The sequence below is a fragment of the Lycorma delicatula genome, chromosome 5, assembly GCF_047948215.1.
Source record: "Lycorma delicatula isolate Av1 chromosome 5, ASM4794821v1, whole genome shotgun sequence".
NCBI lineage: Eukaryota > Metazoa > Arthropoda > Insecta > Hemiptera > Fulgoridae > Lycorma > Lycorma delicatula.
In genome coordinates this window covers 128166299-128185808 of record NC_134459.1, presented here as the reverse complement: position 1 = coordinate 128185808, position 19510 = coordinate 128166299, and the positions used below count along the sequence as shown (strand labels likewise).

Below are 19510 nucleotides of genomic sequence, written 5' to 3'. Positions count from 1 at the left end.
TATATAACACCTACTAAATTACATACACACGTTTAAAAGTACATAAAATTTTATTTACTAATAACTTCTGATTTTTTTTTTATATTGTTATTATTGAACTATTATTTATTATAAGAATCTTTTTACTATCATGGGTTAATAATTATTATTAAATAAATATATTTAAATTAAAAAGAAAGTTAAAAAAGAAAGATGAAGTCTGATTCAAATCAATGTACCTTCCCATTAATTATAATTTTATTTGGCTTCAACTCTGAAACCAATGAAAATAACTACCATTTATGATATGTCGTTGAAAAACTGTCAATGAGGGCTTATTACTGCACTTAAGAAAACTTAAAAATCCAAATTTTGGGGGATTTTGGAAACTTTTGGTTCAGTTGATTGCAATCAAAAGGGGAGGTGCACAACTAGATGTTGCTACAGTCCTTATAGAAAATTTCAACATCCTATGGCTAATCGTTTTTAAGTTACGTGAGATACGTACATACATACGTTCGTACAAACGTCAAGCAGAAACAAGTAAAAATGGATTCAGTTGTGATCAAATTGAATATTTACGTTGAAATCTGAAAACCGAAATTTCTCGCGATCACAATACTTGCTTTACTTCGTACTTTTTTTTACCTTAAACTCATATGCAAGTAGATTGGATACACGAGTATTTATATCCATTTATCTAGTTAGACTGTTTACACAAATGGTGATAGACTTTGCCCGATAACTTAATAACACGTGTACAAAAAATGTAAACAATAATTTATATATAGCAGATGTTAATAATACGTTCCTCGTGAACAGATCAATTTTGCATTTGACTGCGTGTACTTTTCTGTCTTCGAAACTGCTAATGGTTGGTACCCATGGCGACTAAACGGCAATTATGTGTCTGCCTTTACTGTGTGATATTAGTGTTGATTGCCTTAGCAACCTTGAATTTGTTTATTTCTAAATTATCTGAAAAAGAATCGGAAAAGATAGAAATGACTGAGAAATTTGTTAGTGTTGATTTTGAAGTGTTTGGAAGAGTACAAGGTTTGTATTATAGCAATGCAATTTATTTTTTTATCTGGAAATAGCTGAAAATGTTTTTGTCGGCGATCCGTTGGGAAGGTTTAAATGATATTTCCGCCTATTTTTTAATTAATATTTTTAACTCTAAAACGCTTATTTTTATTAATATTTATTATTTTATAACCATGTTTTATGAACATTGTTAAATGCATAGAGTTTTTACTGAATTAGTAGGTTAATAATAAATTTATTATGATGAATGGAAGTATTACTGTATAATGTACCGGTGAAAGTAGTTAAACTTTTGAACGACTGATCTTGTAACAGTATATTTGGACCGGATATTTTTTTTTAAGCATCTACTTTTTTTCTTTAATTTTCATTTATTCATTGCAGATGGCAGAAACTAATAAATCTTTAGTAGTTAAGATAGGTTAAGAAGAAAATTTGTAATACTTAAAATCAGTAGTACAGGTATTTATTTAAAAATATAATTCTCTACTAGAACCTGGTAAAATCCACTATAACAGTTACGTTACTTGTTGTAGGATAAAATAGGTTGTTTGATTTTTTAAAGAATAGTTTGCTTGACAAGGTCCACTTGTTTGGACTTTATCAGAGTTATCTTTTCATAGATAAAAAAACAATTATCTTTAATATGATTATCTCTCCTCATTCTAATGTAATTATTGATTATAATTGCCCAACAGTAAATTACGTTTTAACAAATCACTATGTATATAATTGTGTTTAAGTTAACAATGAACTGTCTGAAATATTTTCCAAGATTAGTTCTTGTTTGGGTGCCAGTGGCCTAAATTTGTTTGTCTTTTTTATTGCCACAGCAAAAACTTTTTTTACTAATTTGATAAGAGAGCGTATTAGGGATTGTAATGTAGATAATTCCTGGTATGGATATTCACCATTAGGCTGTGTTTTATTGCAGTAATTTGTTCTTTTACTATTTCTTTTATTAATATTTTATTTTCAAGAAACTTCCACAATGTCTTTTATACTTTTTTTAGTCTGGAGGCTAAAAAACTTTTAATTCTGTTTTTTTGTTAAAAAACGTTAGATACTGTTTTTTACACTATATTTTATAATTTTTCCTGAAGTTTGTAATAATAATTATTTTTGTTACTTATTTGCAGCATCTGTAAGTCAAATTTTATTGAACTTTTTGTCTGCTATCAGGATGAGGATAAGTCTGTGTTACAAAAACTTTTGTAATTAAAATTTATTTCTTTAAAACAAGTAAGTAAATTTCCAGCACATTTCAGATATGATATAATGTTTTGTTTTGTTTCAGGTGTTTTCTTCAGAAAGGTTTGTTACATGTCTTGATTACTGCTATTAGCTTAACCGCTTGTTCCAGAATGTGTGAAGTATTAGCAGTTTTATTCCATTTTAAATTAACATATTATTATATAGCTATTTAAAAAATGGTAATACTTTGTTAACAGGGGGGCACTTGATTTGCACTGCTTTTAAGTACTGTTAATTATTGTATTTAGTTACTTCTGTTATTAATAAGTTATATATAATTTGTTTATTCAATGTTAATTAGATGAGTTAGAGAGCATAGGTTACTGCTTTGTTAGATTATGTTGATTTCATGTGCTGATGAACCATAAGTTTTTCAACATAACAGACACTCACTTTGCTTGTTAACCTCTTCTAATTAACGCTAAATATACAAATTATTTACAACTTATTAATAACATAAGTAATATTTAAACTAACTACAATAATTAACATACCAAATAGCAACATAAAGGTGAAAAAACAGTGCAAATCAACTGCATTTCCCCCCTTCCAATGGTAACACAATAGTACCAAAAAAACAAGGAAAAAATGTTAAAAAAAAGTACTAGCAATAAAACTTATTCTTAGGTGATTTTAAGGTTACGTTTTACAGTTAAATAATATAAATTTAAATAGTGTTCAACTTAAAAGAGGCCTCATCACTCAGTAGTTTATATAAATTTATTTTCAGTATATTATACATAAGAAAGAAGCAGTAATAAAAAAGAGAGTCAGACAAGGATATTCCCTATCCTCGTTACTTTTTAATAATTACATAGAACTAGCAGTTAATGATGTTAAAGAAAACAATTTAGATCTGGAATAAAAGTGCAAGGTAAAAAGATGAAGGTGTTACAATTTGCTGATGATATAGTAATTCTTGCCGAGAGTAAAAAAGATTTAGAAGAAACTGTGAATGGCATGGATGAAGTCCTACACAAAAACTATGCATGAAAATAATGAAATGTAGTAGAAATAATGAAGGTGGATCACTTATTATAAAAATAGGAATAGAAAAGATTATGGAGGTAGAAGAATTTTGTGATTTGGGAAGTAGAATTACTAAAGATGAATGAACGAAGCAGGAGTGATATAAAATGCTGCATAGCACAAGCGAAACGAGCTTTCAGTCAAAAATATAATTTGCTTACATCAAAAATTAATTTAAAGGTCAGGAAAACATTTTTGAAAGTATATGTTTTGAGCATAGCTTTATGTGGAAGTGAAACTTGGACGATCGGAGTACCTGTGAAGAAAAGATTAGTAGCTTTTGAAATATGGTGCTGCAGGAGAATGTTAAAAATCAGATGGGTGGATAAAGTGACAATTGAAGAAGAGGTGTTGTGGCAAATTGATGAAAGAAAAAAAAACATGTTGACAAGTGCATAGAAGTGGATAGACATCATTTCAGGGTACAGCTAATGAGAGTAGCCAGGAACATGGTCAAACATGTTGACAGGTGCATAGAAGTGGAGGTCATTTTCAATACCTTCTGTAAGTTATTATGGTAAGTGTTTGCTAATAAACTATTATTTATTGACTTAACTAAGTTATGGGGGCTTTTTTAAGTTGAATATCTGTACTTTATATTTAAATTATATGTGATATTCTAGTATTTATATAATAAACATCAGCACTTTGCTTATTAATGTGTCATTTGAACATATTTCTCTTAGAAATTAATGAAATATATCAATGTTCTCATAAACTTGGACTTCCAAATTGGTTACTAGGTTAGGTTTTTTTTTTTTTTTTTTAGTTTTATTTGCTAACACTAGCAAAAGGCATTTTAGAAATAATTTTAATTTACTCTCCTTAAGTCATAACATTTAAAGCCGATGAAGATCTTCGAAATTGGAACATTTAAGTAATGCTGAAAAATTACTTCTCGAAAATTGACTTATGTTGATGTAGCATCTATCATTTTTGTTGTAATATTAAATAATTTCTAATGTTGCTTTATGTAGTAATGAATATTGTATATGCAGTGTTAAAACTATAATTTTTTTTTTTTAATACTTGCTTCCAAGTAGGGAAATAAATATTTTGAAGTAGCTCATGTATAATGAATATATACTAACTTTTAATATTTAGTATGATAAATAGGTAAAAAGTGAAATGTATACATAATTGTCAAATTTTAAGAAAAGTGGTAAGTACTTAATGTACTATAAAACCAAACCATATTGTCGATTCTGTTTAAAATATTGCAAAATTTTAGAATACGTTATCCATTCAATTTATTAAAATATCAACCTCTAAAAATCATTAAATAAATTTTTGATTAATCAAAACTAAACTACTGGGTTTCACTTCTATTAATAATAATCTATATATATTTTCTTTAGTTAAAAATATTTAAAAAATGAACACACCAAACTAAAAAACATTATTTTAAACACAATGTTTGTTGCATAACTTTAAAATATCAACAGATATTCATTCTATGAAAATCATTTCAATCCCAGTTACATTTTATAATTTTCAAACTAAAAAACATTATTTTAAACACAATGTTTGTTGCATAACTTTAAAATATCAACAGATATTCATTCTATGAAAATCATTTCAATCCCAGTTACATTTTATAATTTTCATACATAATGAATTTTCCAGTATTATATTACTAAGCACAAGCTTCATACATATCTGCTGAATTAATTATCTTGCACATTTATAATTTTCTGTAAAATTTTCTGTAATAAGCATGGCAGAATTTGTATGCCTGGATGTCTCATAACACCACTCTAATAGAAGATGTCTGTAACAAATAATTTAAATCAATAATTATTTTATTGTTAAGTGAAAAAACATTACCTTATAATTGTTTTTAGTTGTTCAATATTTTAAATGTCTCCTTAGAAAATGATTAATAATATATAAAATAAAATATTTAGAAAATTATTCGGATAAAAGTGTTTTTCAGATGCCATATAATAATGTTTGATAACTAACATTTGATAAATCTTGTGTGTATAATTTTTTGTAAAAGAAAATTTGGGCCACTTATATGTGCCTTAAATTGATAATAACCCGTAGCATTTCTATCAGATTATTAGTTTTCCAGTTATGAAATGACAAAAACAACAGGCATAGATTGGATGATAATTTCTCTTTTAAATTCAGTTCAGAATAGTGACATATTTCAAGTAGTCAGTCCATAAAGGAGGCTATTTTAAAACCAATTTACTTCAGTACAATTATTTAATTACGTAATTCTGAAAATTCATACAAATGAAATGAAACTTGCTCTAAGCAGTGAACCTATGCATGTGAACTCATTCAGGATATGACAGCTATAATCAACTGTTAATATTTATTTGACAGATCACATACTTCAAACAACTAGTTTGTCTTCATAGAGTTAACACTATTATAGAAACCCTTTTTATTTATGATTTATAAACTTTTGGTAGACGTTTTACTTTTTTATTTAGACCTTTTTCTTTTGGCAGAAACCAAATATGAGTTACAAGACTATTGGTATTTATATATAGTATGTTATCAACCTAGATGTTTTCAGTATTTACAGTATACTTTTAAATTTTTATTATTTTATATTGAGTAATTCTAAAGATTAAATTTTGATGTTTGAATGATTAAATTTGTTGTGGGCCTGAGTGACTGGTACTGCACCATTTGATTTTAAAATTCTTAAATAGTTATAGCAGTGACTGATACATAATAATTATGAGGCAAAACCTTACAAGATCCAGAACGCACCTGGATCATTTACATCAGATATGTTTCTAATCAGCAGAAAAATGACCTTTGCATCAGTTTTTGTTCCTTGATAACTGGGAAACTGATAGAAATGCTATGGCTAATGGTTAGAAGCATAATTATATGACCCAAATTTTCTTATATAAAAGAATATGTACACGTGATTTATCAAATGTTATGCAAGTTATAAGGTAATTGATAACATTACTGTAAGACATCTGAAAACAATTCTATCTGAATAATTTTCTAAATATTTTACTTATAAATTATTTTAAAATTTTCAATAGGGTCAATCCATATCAATTCATCCAGGTCATGAAACCCATAGTCTCAGAATGCCATGAAATTTTTTTTTCTATTTGTCATCCTTATTAACTGTGTAAAATTTTATTTTGATATATTAAATACTCTTTAAGTTATTACATTTTTTAAATTTGTCAAAAAATATGTTATTATTGTTTCCGAGCCTTTTAATGATTGTGTTGTTGATTTAGTAAAAAACTCATAATTTTGTTAGTTTTCATTATATCATTAAGGTTTTTTTACTAAAATTTTCAGAAAAATGTACAGAATAAGGTAAAAATGCATTTAGCAATTTATCTCCTAATTGCTGCAGTAAATATTCAGCTCAAACCTGGATTTCATAATTTTTTTTTTTTGAAGAAAAAACAAAATTTTAAAATTCGATTTAAGAAAAGGCACTTAAGTAACCAAACTATTTTTTTTTATGTATAATTCTAAAAGTATGAGTTTGTGGAAGAAAATTTGTGGTTTTTTTTTGATTGCCAGTATTTTTTAACCCTTAAGTAATACACATTTTACTTCCTGAAAAATGCATACAATTGTTCATATACAAGATAATGAAATTATGTTATGAAACTTTTATTTGATGTGAAGTTGTTAAAATATTTGATACAATCAATATATCATTAATTTTAGAATTATTATAATTACACTTATTTATTATGTAAAGTAAACAAAGAAAATGCTAGACATCTGTGGCAACAAGAAAATGTAAAGAATAAAGATTAAGCAGTTGAGTCACCATCACTCTCCTTATACGAGGGTTTTTTTTTCAAGGTCCGATCGATCATGAAATTAAAACCACAGTGAAAATACAAAATTTTTTATTTGTAACAAGTACTTACATAGTTACGCCATTTTTTTACATAGTCGCCACTCCGATTTAGACATTTGTCGTAGCATGGTACCAACTTTCCAATTCCCTCATCATAGAATGGAGCCGCCTGTGTTTTCAGCCATGTTTCTACACTGGTCTACAGCTTGATGTCTGTGCCAAAATGTTGTCCTCCTAGCCAGCGTTTCATGTGAGCAAAGAGGTGAAAATTGGATGGAGCAAAGTCCAGGCTGTATGGTGGGTGATCAAACACTTCCCAACGAAAACTCTGCAGGAGCTTCTTTGTTACAGCTGCAGTGTGCGGCCGAGCATTGTCATGGAGAAAGACAATGCCTGATGACAACATTCCTCTCCGCTTATTCTGAATTGCCCTTAGTAGACGTTGAAGAGTCACACAGTATGAGGCTGTAGTGATGGTCGTGCCACGTTCCATGAATTCCACCAAGAGAACTCCATTCCAGTCCCAGAACACAGTAGCCATACACTTTCTGTTGGGGAAGGTTCGCTTGAACTTCTTTGGTTTACTAGAAGAATGAGAATGCATCCACTGTTTGGATTGTTCTTTTGTTTCTTCAGTTTCGAAATGGACCCATGTCCCGTCCGCTGTGACAATTTCGTTCAAAAAATCTTCTCCTTCATTGTGGTAGTGCTGGAGAAACGTTAGGGAGACATCCATTTTCATTGTTTTGTGATGGTGACAGCATCTTGGGAACCCATCTCACACACAGTTTGCGGTACTGAAGTTTGTGGTACTAATTTGTGGGTAATTATTGATTTAAATAATTTGTTGCAGACATCTTCTACTAGGTTGGTATTATGAGGGACATTCAGTCCTACAAATTCTGCCATTTTATTTTTCCACAGAAAGCTAAAGAAAAATAAGTAAAAAGGACCTCTTGCCCATTAAAAGCTGTTTATGATATAATCTTTGGCTTGTTTAATTTTGGTGAAAGGAAAATAAAAACTTAAATTTGGACAGTTTAGATAATATACATAAAATTTACATAATCTTATTGAGTTTATACATTAAATTGGCATTGATTAGAGAATTTGTCTAAATACCATTAAGAAAAAGAATATTCATGACATTAATTACAACAAATTTTACAGAATGTTAGAATAAATAAAGTTTTGTTAGATTTGTTATGTAAGGTAATTAATGCAATACATAATTACCTTGGAATTACCTGCGAAATTCCACAGGAATTACCTGTGGAAATGTTATTGAAAATTTTATGTAAAAAAATTATCAAATATAACTAGGATTGAAATGATTTTCATAGAATGAATAATATCTGTTAATGTTTTAAAGATAAACAGTAAAGGTTTTATTTAGAATATTGTTTTTTAATTTAGTGTCGGGTTTTTTTAATTTTTGAACTTTTTTTTTTGCTAGATCCAAGAGTTTGTGTTGTAGATGGATAGTCTTTTCAATTGCAAATGTAAAAATTTAAAGAGAATTGCTCCAATGATTTAGGGTCTACAGGTCATAAAAATTATACAGGCAAAGACACAAACATATGCCAGACACATTTATACATACTGTTGCCAAATGCCTTCGATAGCAAATAATTCATTACCTTGCGGTGGCCCTGAAAAGGGCCATTTTCTCTTGCATAAACTCTGAGAAGAACTGTTGGGTATGGAAGCTGGTCTCCGGTAAAGTCGGGGAGTTGCAACTCATCCATTGAAATCCGACCGGGCTTTCCCTCAGAGGCAGTTGGGTCCCCTCTACAGTGTGGCAGTGGTGGCCCCCAGAGCCCTGCAGTGTCGGGTCGGCGTTGGTCGTCCTTCACCAGTGCAGCCGAGGCAATTCTCCCCAAGTGATCCCATGCTGGGCCGGCTCCTGCTGCTGAGCCCAGTGAGCTGGAGCGGGAAGGTAGTGTCCATGTCCAGCGGCTCCCTTGGTGGGCCGGCCAGGCCTGCTGCTCTGATGTGGATGTTGGCATTAGCCGGGAGGTCCCATGTTGAGCCAGTCAGGGAACTTCTTCTGTCTTCTTCCATCTTCTTCTCTAGATGGTGGTCGACGATGAATTGTCTTCACTCTCGTGGTGTACACTTTTTTATTGGAGCCTGATAGTGGTGGGGTTGCATTGCCGCTATGGTGGGAGAACTGTATGGTCATCTGCACAGTGGTAGTTAATGCTTGTATAGTGCGTTTGTATACTGTGCGCTAGTTCACATCTGAGTTGCTATACCATTCGCCTGCCAAAATTAAATTAGGCATATATGTGGTAACAATATATATGGCTTGTTTTTGTTGTGGATGAATTTTTTGTTCAAATGTTTCTCCTGTGATCAGAATTGAATTCATATTCCCAATATGATAATCAAATAGCTTGTTGATTACCAATTTACATGTAAACATATGAAGTATATTGAACATTAACCATTAAATGAATTTCGCAGTTTTTTCTTTTAACCAATAGCAAACTTTTTTTAGTTTATTGACAATTGTATTCATTTAATTTGTTAATCATGTTTTTGGTATATCAAAAGCAAAGCTTTTTTTTTTTTAGTTAACAAAAGCAAAGCTTTTGAAATATTTGAATTAATACCATTAATTTACATTATACATATTAATTCATATATTTTATATGTAATAAAAACAAAAAAAATAGACTGTCATCTTGTTCTGTGTGACCATTGAACTCATTACTGATCTAGTCAGATACAAGTCCTGACTTCAGTATAAATTTGCAATAAGAAATCAGAAGTTCACATATCAGCAGACAACTATTATGGAAGGTCAGCAACAAAGCTGAAAGTTTTGTATTTTACCTGTGAACTGCAGAATCATTTTCTTTAAAAATGCTGCTAGAATAAATAAAAATCGTAAGCATATATACAGAATATGAATATATTTTATTACCCAAAGTTTATTAATAATTTTTGGTTGGACAAATTAACATATACTTGGTAGCATCCAGTTTGTTAACTAAGAAGTTTTGGTATTATTAAAAGATATTACCAATGATATTTATTTCTGAAGGGTCATTCCATGTCAAATCAACAAGCCTCACAACTTCACCATCACCAATTTCGACAAAATTCACAGTATTGATCATGTCCATAAAGTGATGCAAAGAAATACTTTTTTCAGTCACTCAGTTTTTGTGTAGGACCCCATAAAAAAGTGAAAAAATTGCAAAAACAAGGCTCAGATAATTATAAAAAAATAATTTTCTCAGCTGGTATAAGACTAGAGAGCTCAATTTGGTGTCATTTTAAAGCTCTTAAAATGTACATCACTTGGCAAGATTTTGTGACATTAATAGTTCAAGGTAACCAAAAATGTTATTTGACCTTGAATATATCTAAAAGTGTATTTTTTAAAAATTAGAAAAAAATATATTTGCTTCCTAATGTGTTGAACATGTAAATATTTCATAATGGGATTGCAGTGTGATCATGGTTAAGTAAAGTAATGAACTTGTACCTACTCACCACATAACTCTTAATTCATATAGCTTCCAAAGATATTTACAGAAGAATTACAGTGTACACTTTCATTTACAACTTCTGGTTAGCATTGTCCACTTCTTGCTTTGAGAGGTTATAAACTCTTCTTGTTGGATTTATCCTGAGATATACTTTTGAAATAACATACTCCTATGTATGTTAAGAACTTAGCTGGACTGTTCACTAGCAAGAAATGAGTGTTGAAGAAGTTTTGGAAGTTTTTAAAAGTCCAGCTTTTAGGAAGCGCGTTGTCAATATTTGCATCCTGATCATCTGTAGTATTACATTTTTTTTTTAAGTTTGTTGATAATTTCATGGTCAGAGGAGAGAGGAATAGCATCTTGTTCAGAATCTGAATCCATGTTCAATATTTTGCTTTTGAACACTACTGCTGCTTTCTTAAGCTTTTTCTGAGGGTAATAAGCTTTTTCTCTCACATAATCGTTTTTTTTTTTTTAATAGGTGATTCATTTAAAACAATCAAACTTTAGTTCAGAGCAGATACAGCTTCATCTTTTTCTGCGGAAAATTGTTGAAATTCTTCATCAGAAGTAGATTCTTTAGCATAGCTTGTGGCAAGTATCTCAAATTTTGTAACCTTGTTTAAGAAAAGTAAATGTTTGCACCAAGTTCTCACTTCCACTTCTCAGGTTTTTCTTGCAGGAATTATAAATTGACTTTTCAAATGGATTGTAACAGTACATTTTACTTGAAGCTGTTGAAGTTGATGGTTCCATGCTGGTCCAAGGCTGTAATAAATTAGTCATAAAACTTCAAACCTGTAGAGAAAGACAAGCTCCGTTAACAAAGAGTGACTGAAGAATCTAAAAAAAAAATTTTGTATCACTTTCTAGATATGATCTACCTGTGAATTTTATTGAAATTTGTGATTGTCAAGTTGTGAGGCTTTTTGATTTGACACGAAATGACCCTGAAATTTTTTATTGTTTGTCAATTTTGGTCACAGCACAGAGATAGCAATTTAAACATTGTCTGCATGGAAAATCTATTGTGCTGCAGTTTTTCAAGAATATTCAATTCAAGCTTATTTTAATTCTGGTACTGTGAGTACTGAGTGGCCATCTTTAGCATAGATTCATCATTAGATGATCTTTTAAGACTTTTGAGAACATAATATTTAAATTCAAAAAAACATTCCTACATTAAATAAAACTATAATTGCTTTTTACTAAAAACCAGTGATATCCTTAATTCAATCTCCACACAAAATAAACATGTATTCAAAGGATTGTATTTGGGAGAAGAGGAATTATACTGATTGTAGTGTAGGATTCAGTATGTATGTTTTTATTGGTTGATCAATAATAATTTACTTGTTTGTGAATTACCCTTATGTAAGACATGCACCTGAATATATACAGTTAATTTTTTTATTGAAAAATGATTATTTAACAAACATTTTTTGTTAATTTTAGTTTATTTTGCTAACAATAAAAATTAACATTTAGGCTGCACAAAACAAATTATATTGACTGATAGCACTTATATCTTCAACTGTTCAAATTCATAACAGTTTGAAATGTACATAATAATCTTTAAACAGTTTTCCACCAAAAGTACAGAATTCAATAATGCCTCTTACATTATATTTATTGTTTTTCCATTTTAAGAATTCTTTTGAAGGTTTCCTTCATCAGTTAATAAAAACTTTTTAAAATCACATTAAATTCTAAAACATTTAAATGGTCGCATACTATAAAAAATATGTAGTTGGAAAATTAAAATAAAATATTTCATGTGGCCAGTCACGCATTATTAACACAACAGTACAGTCTGTATGGCTGGCCACATGAAATATTTTATTTCAATTTTTTGACTACATATTTTTTATAGTATCTGACAGTTTAAATGTTTCTGAGTTTAATGCATGATTTTAAAAGGTTTTTATTAAGTGATGATGAGGGAAACCCTCGAAAGCGTTCCTAAAATGGAAAAACAATAAACATAAGGTAAAAAGCATTATTGAATTTTGTACTGTTGGTGGAAAACTGTGATATACTTTTGTCTTTGACAAAATGAGTACAGAGGCAATTACAGATAAATACAATAACAAAAAAGAAGTGAATTTGCCAATTTAATTAATAATAATCTTTAAATAGTGAGATATGAAATGTTTTAATGATGTCAAAATGTAATATTTGATATGAAATTATCAATAAAATATATTTTAAATAAATTCAGTTAAATATTTTATAGCTTACATAATATCATACAGACTTAAAAATTAGTTAAAATTTTAATTAATTTGAAGAAGGATATCTTAACAGATTTTAATTCTCATAGCTGCTTGAATCATTTTCTTCAGAAGGAACATGAGTGTCTTCATCATCACACTTGGCACAATCCTCATTTCTGTCAAAGGTATTGAAAATTCTGTGATTCTTGAAACTCTTCACAATCAGATTATTTGGAATATGGTTCAATGAAGCCAACATCCACACATAACTAAAATCTTGCTTGTTTACTGTTCTTGTAAGTCATTTAATGGAATGTAGTCGCCATCCATACCAAATAAAAATATCTTATTGAGGTTTGAGAGAGTGATTAATTCAACATCAAGTGGCTAGAATAAAGATTAGTTATTCTGTTTCTTGATGCCTTTTCTTCAAATCATGTGTTGCTTGTTCAAGGAAACTGTTCATCCCTAACAATTGTACTATTGTACAATATTTTTAATTTTAAAGAGTATTCTGATGATCCTCCAATATAAACACATTTACCCAGCCTAATATAGCATGTCCATCCCTACTTTTTCTTGCCACTAAATATTACAGCAGCTGGTAATTTCTTTTCTTTTGGAAAGGTTTTATTTGAGTATAGTAAATGGAAGTTTTTCCATCTAGAAGTATTGTTAGCAGACTATATCACTGCAAGTGTGTGCATGAGAGCAGTTGTATCCTTAACTGTGTTAATTGTTGAATTTGCTGGAATGTATTGAAAAAGGATCTATGTTGTTCATAACTATTATATTTTCTGTTAAGATCAAATAAAACTAGACAATTTGTGACACTTTTATTGTAGTTTTGTATGATTTATCTGTGTCTATAAAATTTAAAATGATTATATCTATGATTATTAAGTGTTAAGATGACATAGTTTGTATTTTGTCAACTCTTATGATTTTCCAGTACTTAAAACATAAAAAGTTTTCATTCTGAAGGTAAGTAGATTAGTTTTAAATGAATTTCATTGTGCTGTAAGAACTATTTTTATCTAGTGCTCTGTGCTATTCTAGAAAGTAAAATAGTAATACAATTGATTATTGTTTCCAGTACACAAAACAGAAAGGTGATGAATTGAAACTAGTGGGATGGTGTATGAATACTGATAGAGATACTGTAGTTGGACAAATGCAAGGAGAAGATAATAAAGTGAGACAAATGTAAGTTATTTTAAGGAAATCTGTGCAATAATAAACTGTCATAAAAATTTGGTTCCACTTTCTGGATCAGCATGTTAACTCGCTATTCATTTTTTACTGTTTTCTGTTTACTGCAGTTTTTAAATCTTACAAAACACATGAAGCCAATTTTAATAGGGTTTGATTTTAATAAATCTTGTATCAACTAGAAGAAATAAAGTTATTCCAGAAAAAAATTTCTTTGAGTCATTGTGGAGTATAAAATTAGTTTAAACTTTTATGTAGTTTAAATTAAACTAAATTATGATGAGGTTGGAAACAGGGTGGGATAATACAGAAAAGTCTTGTGAATAATCTTTATGTTGTATTTTCTATCAGGTTTTAGTTTTGTTTTACACACCAGTGAATTATTTCTTGGTGATAAAATCAAACCTACTGTTTTGGTTTGAAACATCTTAAAAGACTAAATATCATAATTAAATATTTATTATGACTAGGTATATTCTTGTCTGAAAATATATATTGTCTGTTCTGGTTTTATAAAATCAGAAAAGTATACAAGACACAAAAATGGCTGTCAGATCATTGTTTAGCATAAGAAAGGCTGACTATGCTTTTGCTGACATTAAATAAATAAATAACCCATTTAATGAAAGGTCTTATTTAAAATAGCTGGTCAGGACTTGCTCGCCCAACCGTCTACCCAGGAGGCTTCATCCTGTGGTCCCCCAACATGTTAGTTATCCTCGTGGTTGTGAAATATTATATATTTTACAGACATTCATCAAAGATTAATCAATCCTTTTGCTTCATTATATTTCTGTTGCCATGATGACAGAAATATAATGAAGTAAAAGGATTGATTAATTTGTTTTTTTAATGAATATCTTAATAGATTGAGGCCCTAGCCACCTTGGGGCTTTTGGATTTGTATTCCGATTACATAAAGAGGAAACATTTATTTGTATGTTAGCAAAAATCTCAAGAACTGCTAAACTAATCGCTAGAAAATTTTAACAATACCTAGCTTCATTGTGTAATTCGGACTGTCATAGTCTATTTTAAGAAGAAAGATTATTTATTAAAATGTGTAAATACTCATTACAGTGCTGCAATTCTCATTCGAGCCACTAGGTGGCAAGCCATTAGATTCTCATGCTCTTTTCTTATGGTGAGCTGCTTCCAAGATATTCTTCAATAGAGGTCTTATTGAAATTGAAGACAACAATATATTGTGACTGATTCATAATCAATGCCAAGCAGAAATTACTAAAGATAAATTAATAAAAATTTGTATACATGTTCTTATGGTGTAGGTGCACACTAAGAAAGGATTTTTTGAGTTTAAAGTATAAAATGAAGTAGCAATGAAATTTACAATTTTTTTAATTTCTCTAACAAATGAAGTTATATCAGCTTGAGTTTTTGGTGTGTGTAATCTTCATGTTATTATCTAAACAATTTCTAGATTTTTTTGAAAATCTGTGTATAAAGGTTAAATGATTTTTTAAACCTGGCTATTTTGTAATTTTTCTTAAGAATTGAAGATATCAACCTGATTTTGGTGAGTACATTCTTTGTCTGAATAAACCAATTTCTAGATTTCTGAAATTCAACCTTTAAAGGGGGTGGGAAAGATAAAAAGAATATTGAACAATGATTGTTAATCTTCCCAATCCAGACTATACTAAATGAGATATTCAGCAGATTTGGGCTTACAAATACTGTTCAAACAAGTATCTAAACACCACTTTTGGGTTTTTTGAATTCTGATTTTTTTAAAAGGTTTGGTGGTATACGGCACAGTGGCTCTACCAACATAGCCACTACCTTCGTTACTGTATGTGCGATTGGCTACACATGCCTCTTCTTATTTGATTACAAAACATAAAATAACAAATTGACTGCGATGGGAAATACAAATATCCATATAGTGCGGGTGAAACTGCAGTTCCTCATTGGAAGTCTTTTATAGAACCAGTATGTTTCTTTGATAATGGGACGTTAAGTATCATTAATTCAAAAATATAAAATAAATATACTACAACAGATAATATAAATATACTACAACAGATGTAAACTATGAATTGATTTTTGAAAATGGTAGTTTAAAATGAAGAATAAGTTTAAAACACCAAAATGGATGATGTTGACTGAGTTTTATCTCAAAGTGCAATTACAGTAAATTGAAGTTGAAAAAACCTTACATTAATGTGATATTTGAATTGAGAATATAAAAAATGCCTTTGTAATGAACAACCAACTCTTTGTAGCTTACAAATTATATTTGCTATTAGCATACTATATATTATTAATTACCCGTTTTATTAATTACACTAATTTATTTTATTTTACACCATATTGAACATGTTTAAAAATAATTTTTCCATTATTTGCCAATATTTCTTTTGGCAACTCAAGAACTCAAGCCATCAATTTATCAAGTAAAAAACTACTTTTAGCAAGTTCTCTAATAATTAAATTTACAATTTGTATACCTAAATGTAGTGATTAACTCTTAAAGCCTAAGCCTGACTAATTAAAACATGTAAATGACTAGTGTGAGTATAGCTCAGGATTTGGCAATTAATTCTACATTAAAAATGCAGTTGGTCTAGTCTTTCATATTTAGGTTTTAGTATGTTCTAATAGCTTTTGTTGAATTAACAACAAAGTAGAAAGATACAGTTATTAGGATACTAGGGTTCAGGGTTCGTGTTCATGTATTTACGTTTTTTAATATTGTTTTTGTACAATATATTTCAGATGTTAATATTTGTGATTTTATAGTTGTTATAGATAATTTTATTATTGAAATATTAAGTGGTTTAAAACTTCTGTTTCTAAAAAAGTGGGTGATATTTATGAATATAATCTTATTAAATATCATTTCCTAGGTATACTGGAAGGAAGTTTTTAGCACTTCTTCGTCTTTATGAGAAAAATTATCAATTAACAGATGATGTTATGTGGAAGGGAATGAAGAAAGATGAAAGAGTTCAAACTTCATATTCAAATAATTCATGATTTTTAATTCATTAAGTTTTTCATTTTCTTTTCTTTTTTTTTAAGTTTTATTATGTTTTTTGTTTTAGGAAGGTGTGGCTTGAAACCAAAGGAAGTCCATTAAGTGCAATTGAGAGAGCAGTTTTTTCTAATGAGCAGAGAGTTAAAGAATTATCTTTTGATAAATTTCGTATCAGGCAATGAATTGCTGTTTAATATAATGATTTTTCCCATTGTAAGCATTTGATATAATAGATAAAATAGCTTTTATATAACTTGTGATCTTTATAATACTCTAGTCATGTTTTATGAATTTGATAAAATTATTTAAAAATTACCTGTAAATTTTGTTTTATCCAACAAACAAATTTTTTATTTGTTAATAAATAAAAAATAAATAAAAAAATACAATTTGTGTATACCAACTTTTATTAGATGATGTTTTAACCATAACCAAAAATTATATATAGTTGTCAGCTTGTGTACATTTTGAACTATAAATATTTTCAAAAATTAAACTAGTTTGAATGATATTTATATTTATTTTTATAGTTATTAAAAATGTTATTTTTTAAAAATTCCTCTTTTTTGAAAATCCTTATTATCCCTCTCTGTCTCAATTTATTAACCTGCTTAATTTATAAAAAAAATTAATGATTGTTGAGCCACATCAAGAAGAAAGGATGTTAATTGCAGTTTACAACATTTTTTTCGATGCCTTCTCTGATTCAGAACTTGCTGCCATTCGTTTGATGAATACTGTTGTATTCCAATATTACTTTAATCAGGGATATAAGATTTTAAAAATAGCTGTTTTCTTGTGTTGTCTAACATCTTAGTGAATATGTTTTAATGTGGTTTAACATTCTGGTCAATCACTGTTACCATGTTTTTGCAGTGTATTATGTTCAGTGTAGTTATTGTTTTACATTTTTACATTACTTCATATTCATCATACTTAAATAATACTATTAATTTATTCAAGTAATAGTAATTTAGGTAAAATTAGTTATTTCTTTAAAAATAAAAAATCTGATGTGGACACTACAAGACTTTTGTATGCCTATTAAATTACACGTACACATTTTTTGGTGCACTTCATTTAAACTTTTAAATGAAGTCCACTTTTCTTTTAAAGTGGACAGTTACTCAGTTATATGAACAACAATCGTATATGAAATATTAGGATAGAGTAAGTCCCTTTATTAATCTTTAAATAAATGTGTAATATCTATCTTAATACTATGTTTGTTTTTTTTTAAATTATGATGTAACCTTCAACAAAATGAAAACAAAAATGAATAATCAGTTGTTTCACAATATCTGATATGAAAATCACATGACTTATTTCTACATCTATTAAATTATATATACACTTTTTTTTTTTTTAATGAAATGTACGTAAAGTTTTATTTCATTAATAACTGCTGATATTTTTTCATATTATTGTTATTATTGAATTATTATTTATTGTAAAAATATTTTTACAATTGGAGGTTAATAATTATTAATAAATCAATATATTTAAATTAAAAACAAAAAAAAGGAGATTAGTCTGATTCGAACTGATGTTCATTTTTGAGTTATGCAAGATACATAAATACATACACACTTATATACATACATATGTACGTACAGACATCATGCCAAAACTAGTCAAAATCGACTCAGGGATGGTCAAATGGATATTTCCATTGAAATCTGAAAACCAATATTTTTTGCGATCTCGTGAAAAATAATTCCTTTACTTTGTAAAAAAAACCAAAGAAGCAAAAGGGGAAAATCTTAAATGAGAAAATCACAAGAAATTAAATGCAAAATATAAATCATCATCTTTGAAAGAAAGTGGCTACATTAATATTGTAAAAGAAAATAATAATTTGTGATATCTTATAAAAATTAATAAATTCTAAGGAAATAGATTAACAGCAAAAAGCAATGAGCTTGTATGCTGTAATTTTGAGCTTGTAATATTTCAGTGTTAAATGAAGTGATATGAAACTGAGAAAAAGAGTGAGTTGATTGATTTAGAGAACATCTTTGGATTACACAATATTAAAATATTAAATGAAGCTGGTTAATAGTTTAGTATAGACATTTCAGCTACTGGAGATGGTTTTTCAATTTTGATGAAATAGACTTTTATGGGAAACATTTATAGTCTAAGAATAAAGGCTCTGTTTTAAAGACTATGTAATGTTGTTTTTACATTATATGAATTAATATAAAATCAATTTTTCAATAGAAATACATTTACTAACTAAATTTCACTTTAAAAATGCATTGAAGAGGAAGTATTTAAAAATACTTATTGCAGTCAATTGCTTCATATATGATATGCTTGTGATGTTCAGGGCTCAATTTAAGAACTCTAGTAATGCATTAGGTTGCTATAGTTAAGATGTATGTAAGAATAAAATGTGGACATATATAAATGACTGCAAGACTAATGAACTCATCATGCCATTTTCTACTTGATT

General features: G+C 28.7%; 1 protein-coding gene across 1 annotated transcript; it reads left to right on the top strand.

Annotated features, from left to right (window-relative positions):
- The first annotated feature begins 774 nt into the window (after positions 1 to 774).
- On the top strand, positions 775 to 17455 carry LOC142325379 (acylphosphatase-1-like). Its single transcript, XM_075367077.1, has 4 exons — positions 775 to 1035; positions 2324 to 2340; positions 13936 to 14045; positions 17120 to 17455. Exons 1-4 carry the CDS (start codon positions 864 to 866, stop codon positions 17232 to 17234), a joined length of 414 nt encoding a protein of 137 aa, XP_075223192.1. The 5' UTR covers positions 775 to 863; the 3' UTR covers positions 17235 to 17455.
- Positions 17456 to 19510: the final 2055 nt, after the last annotated feature.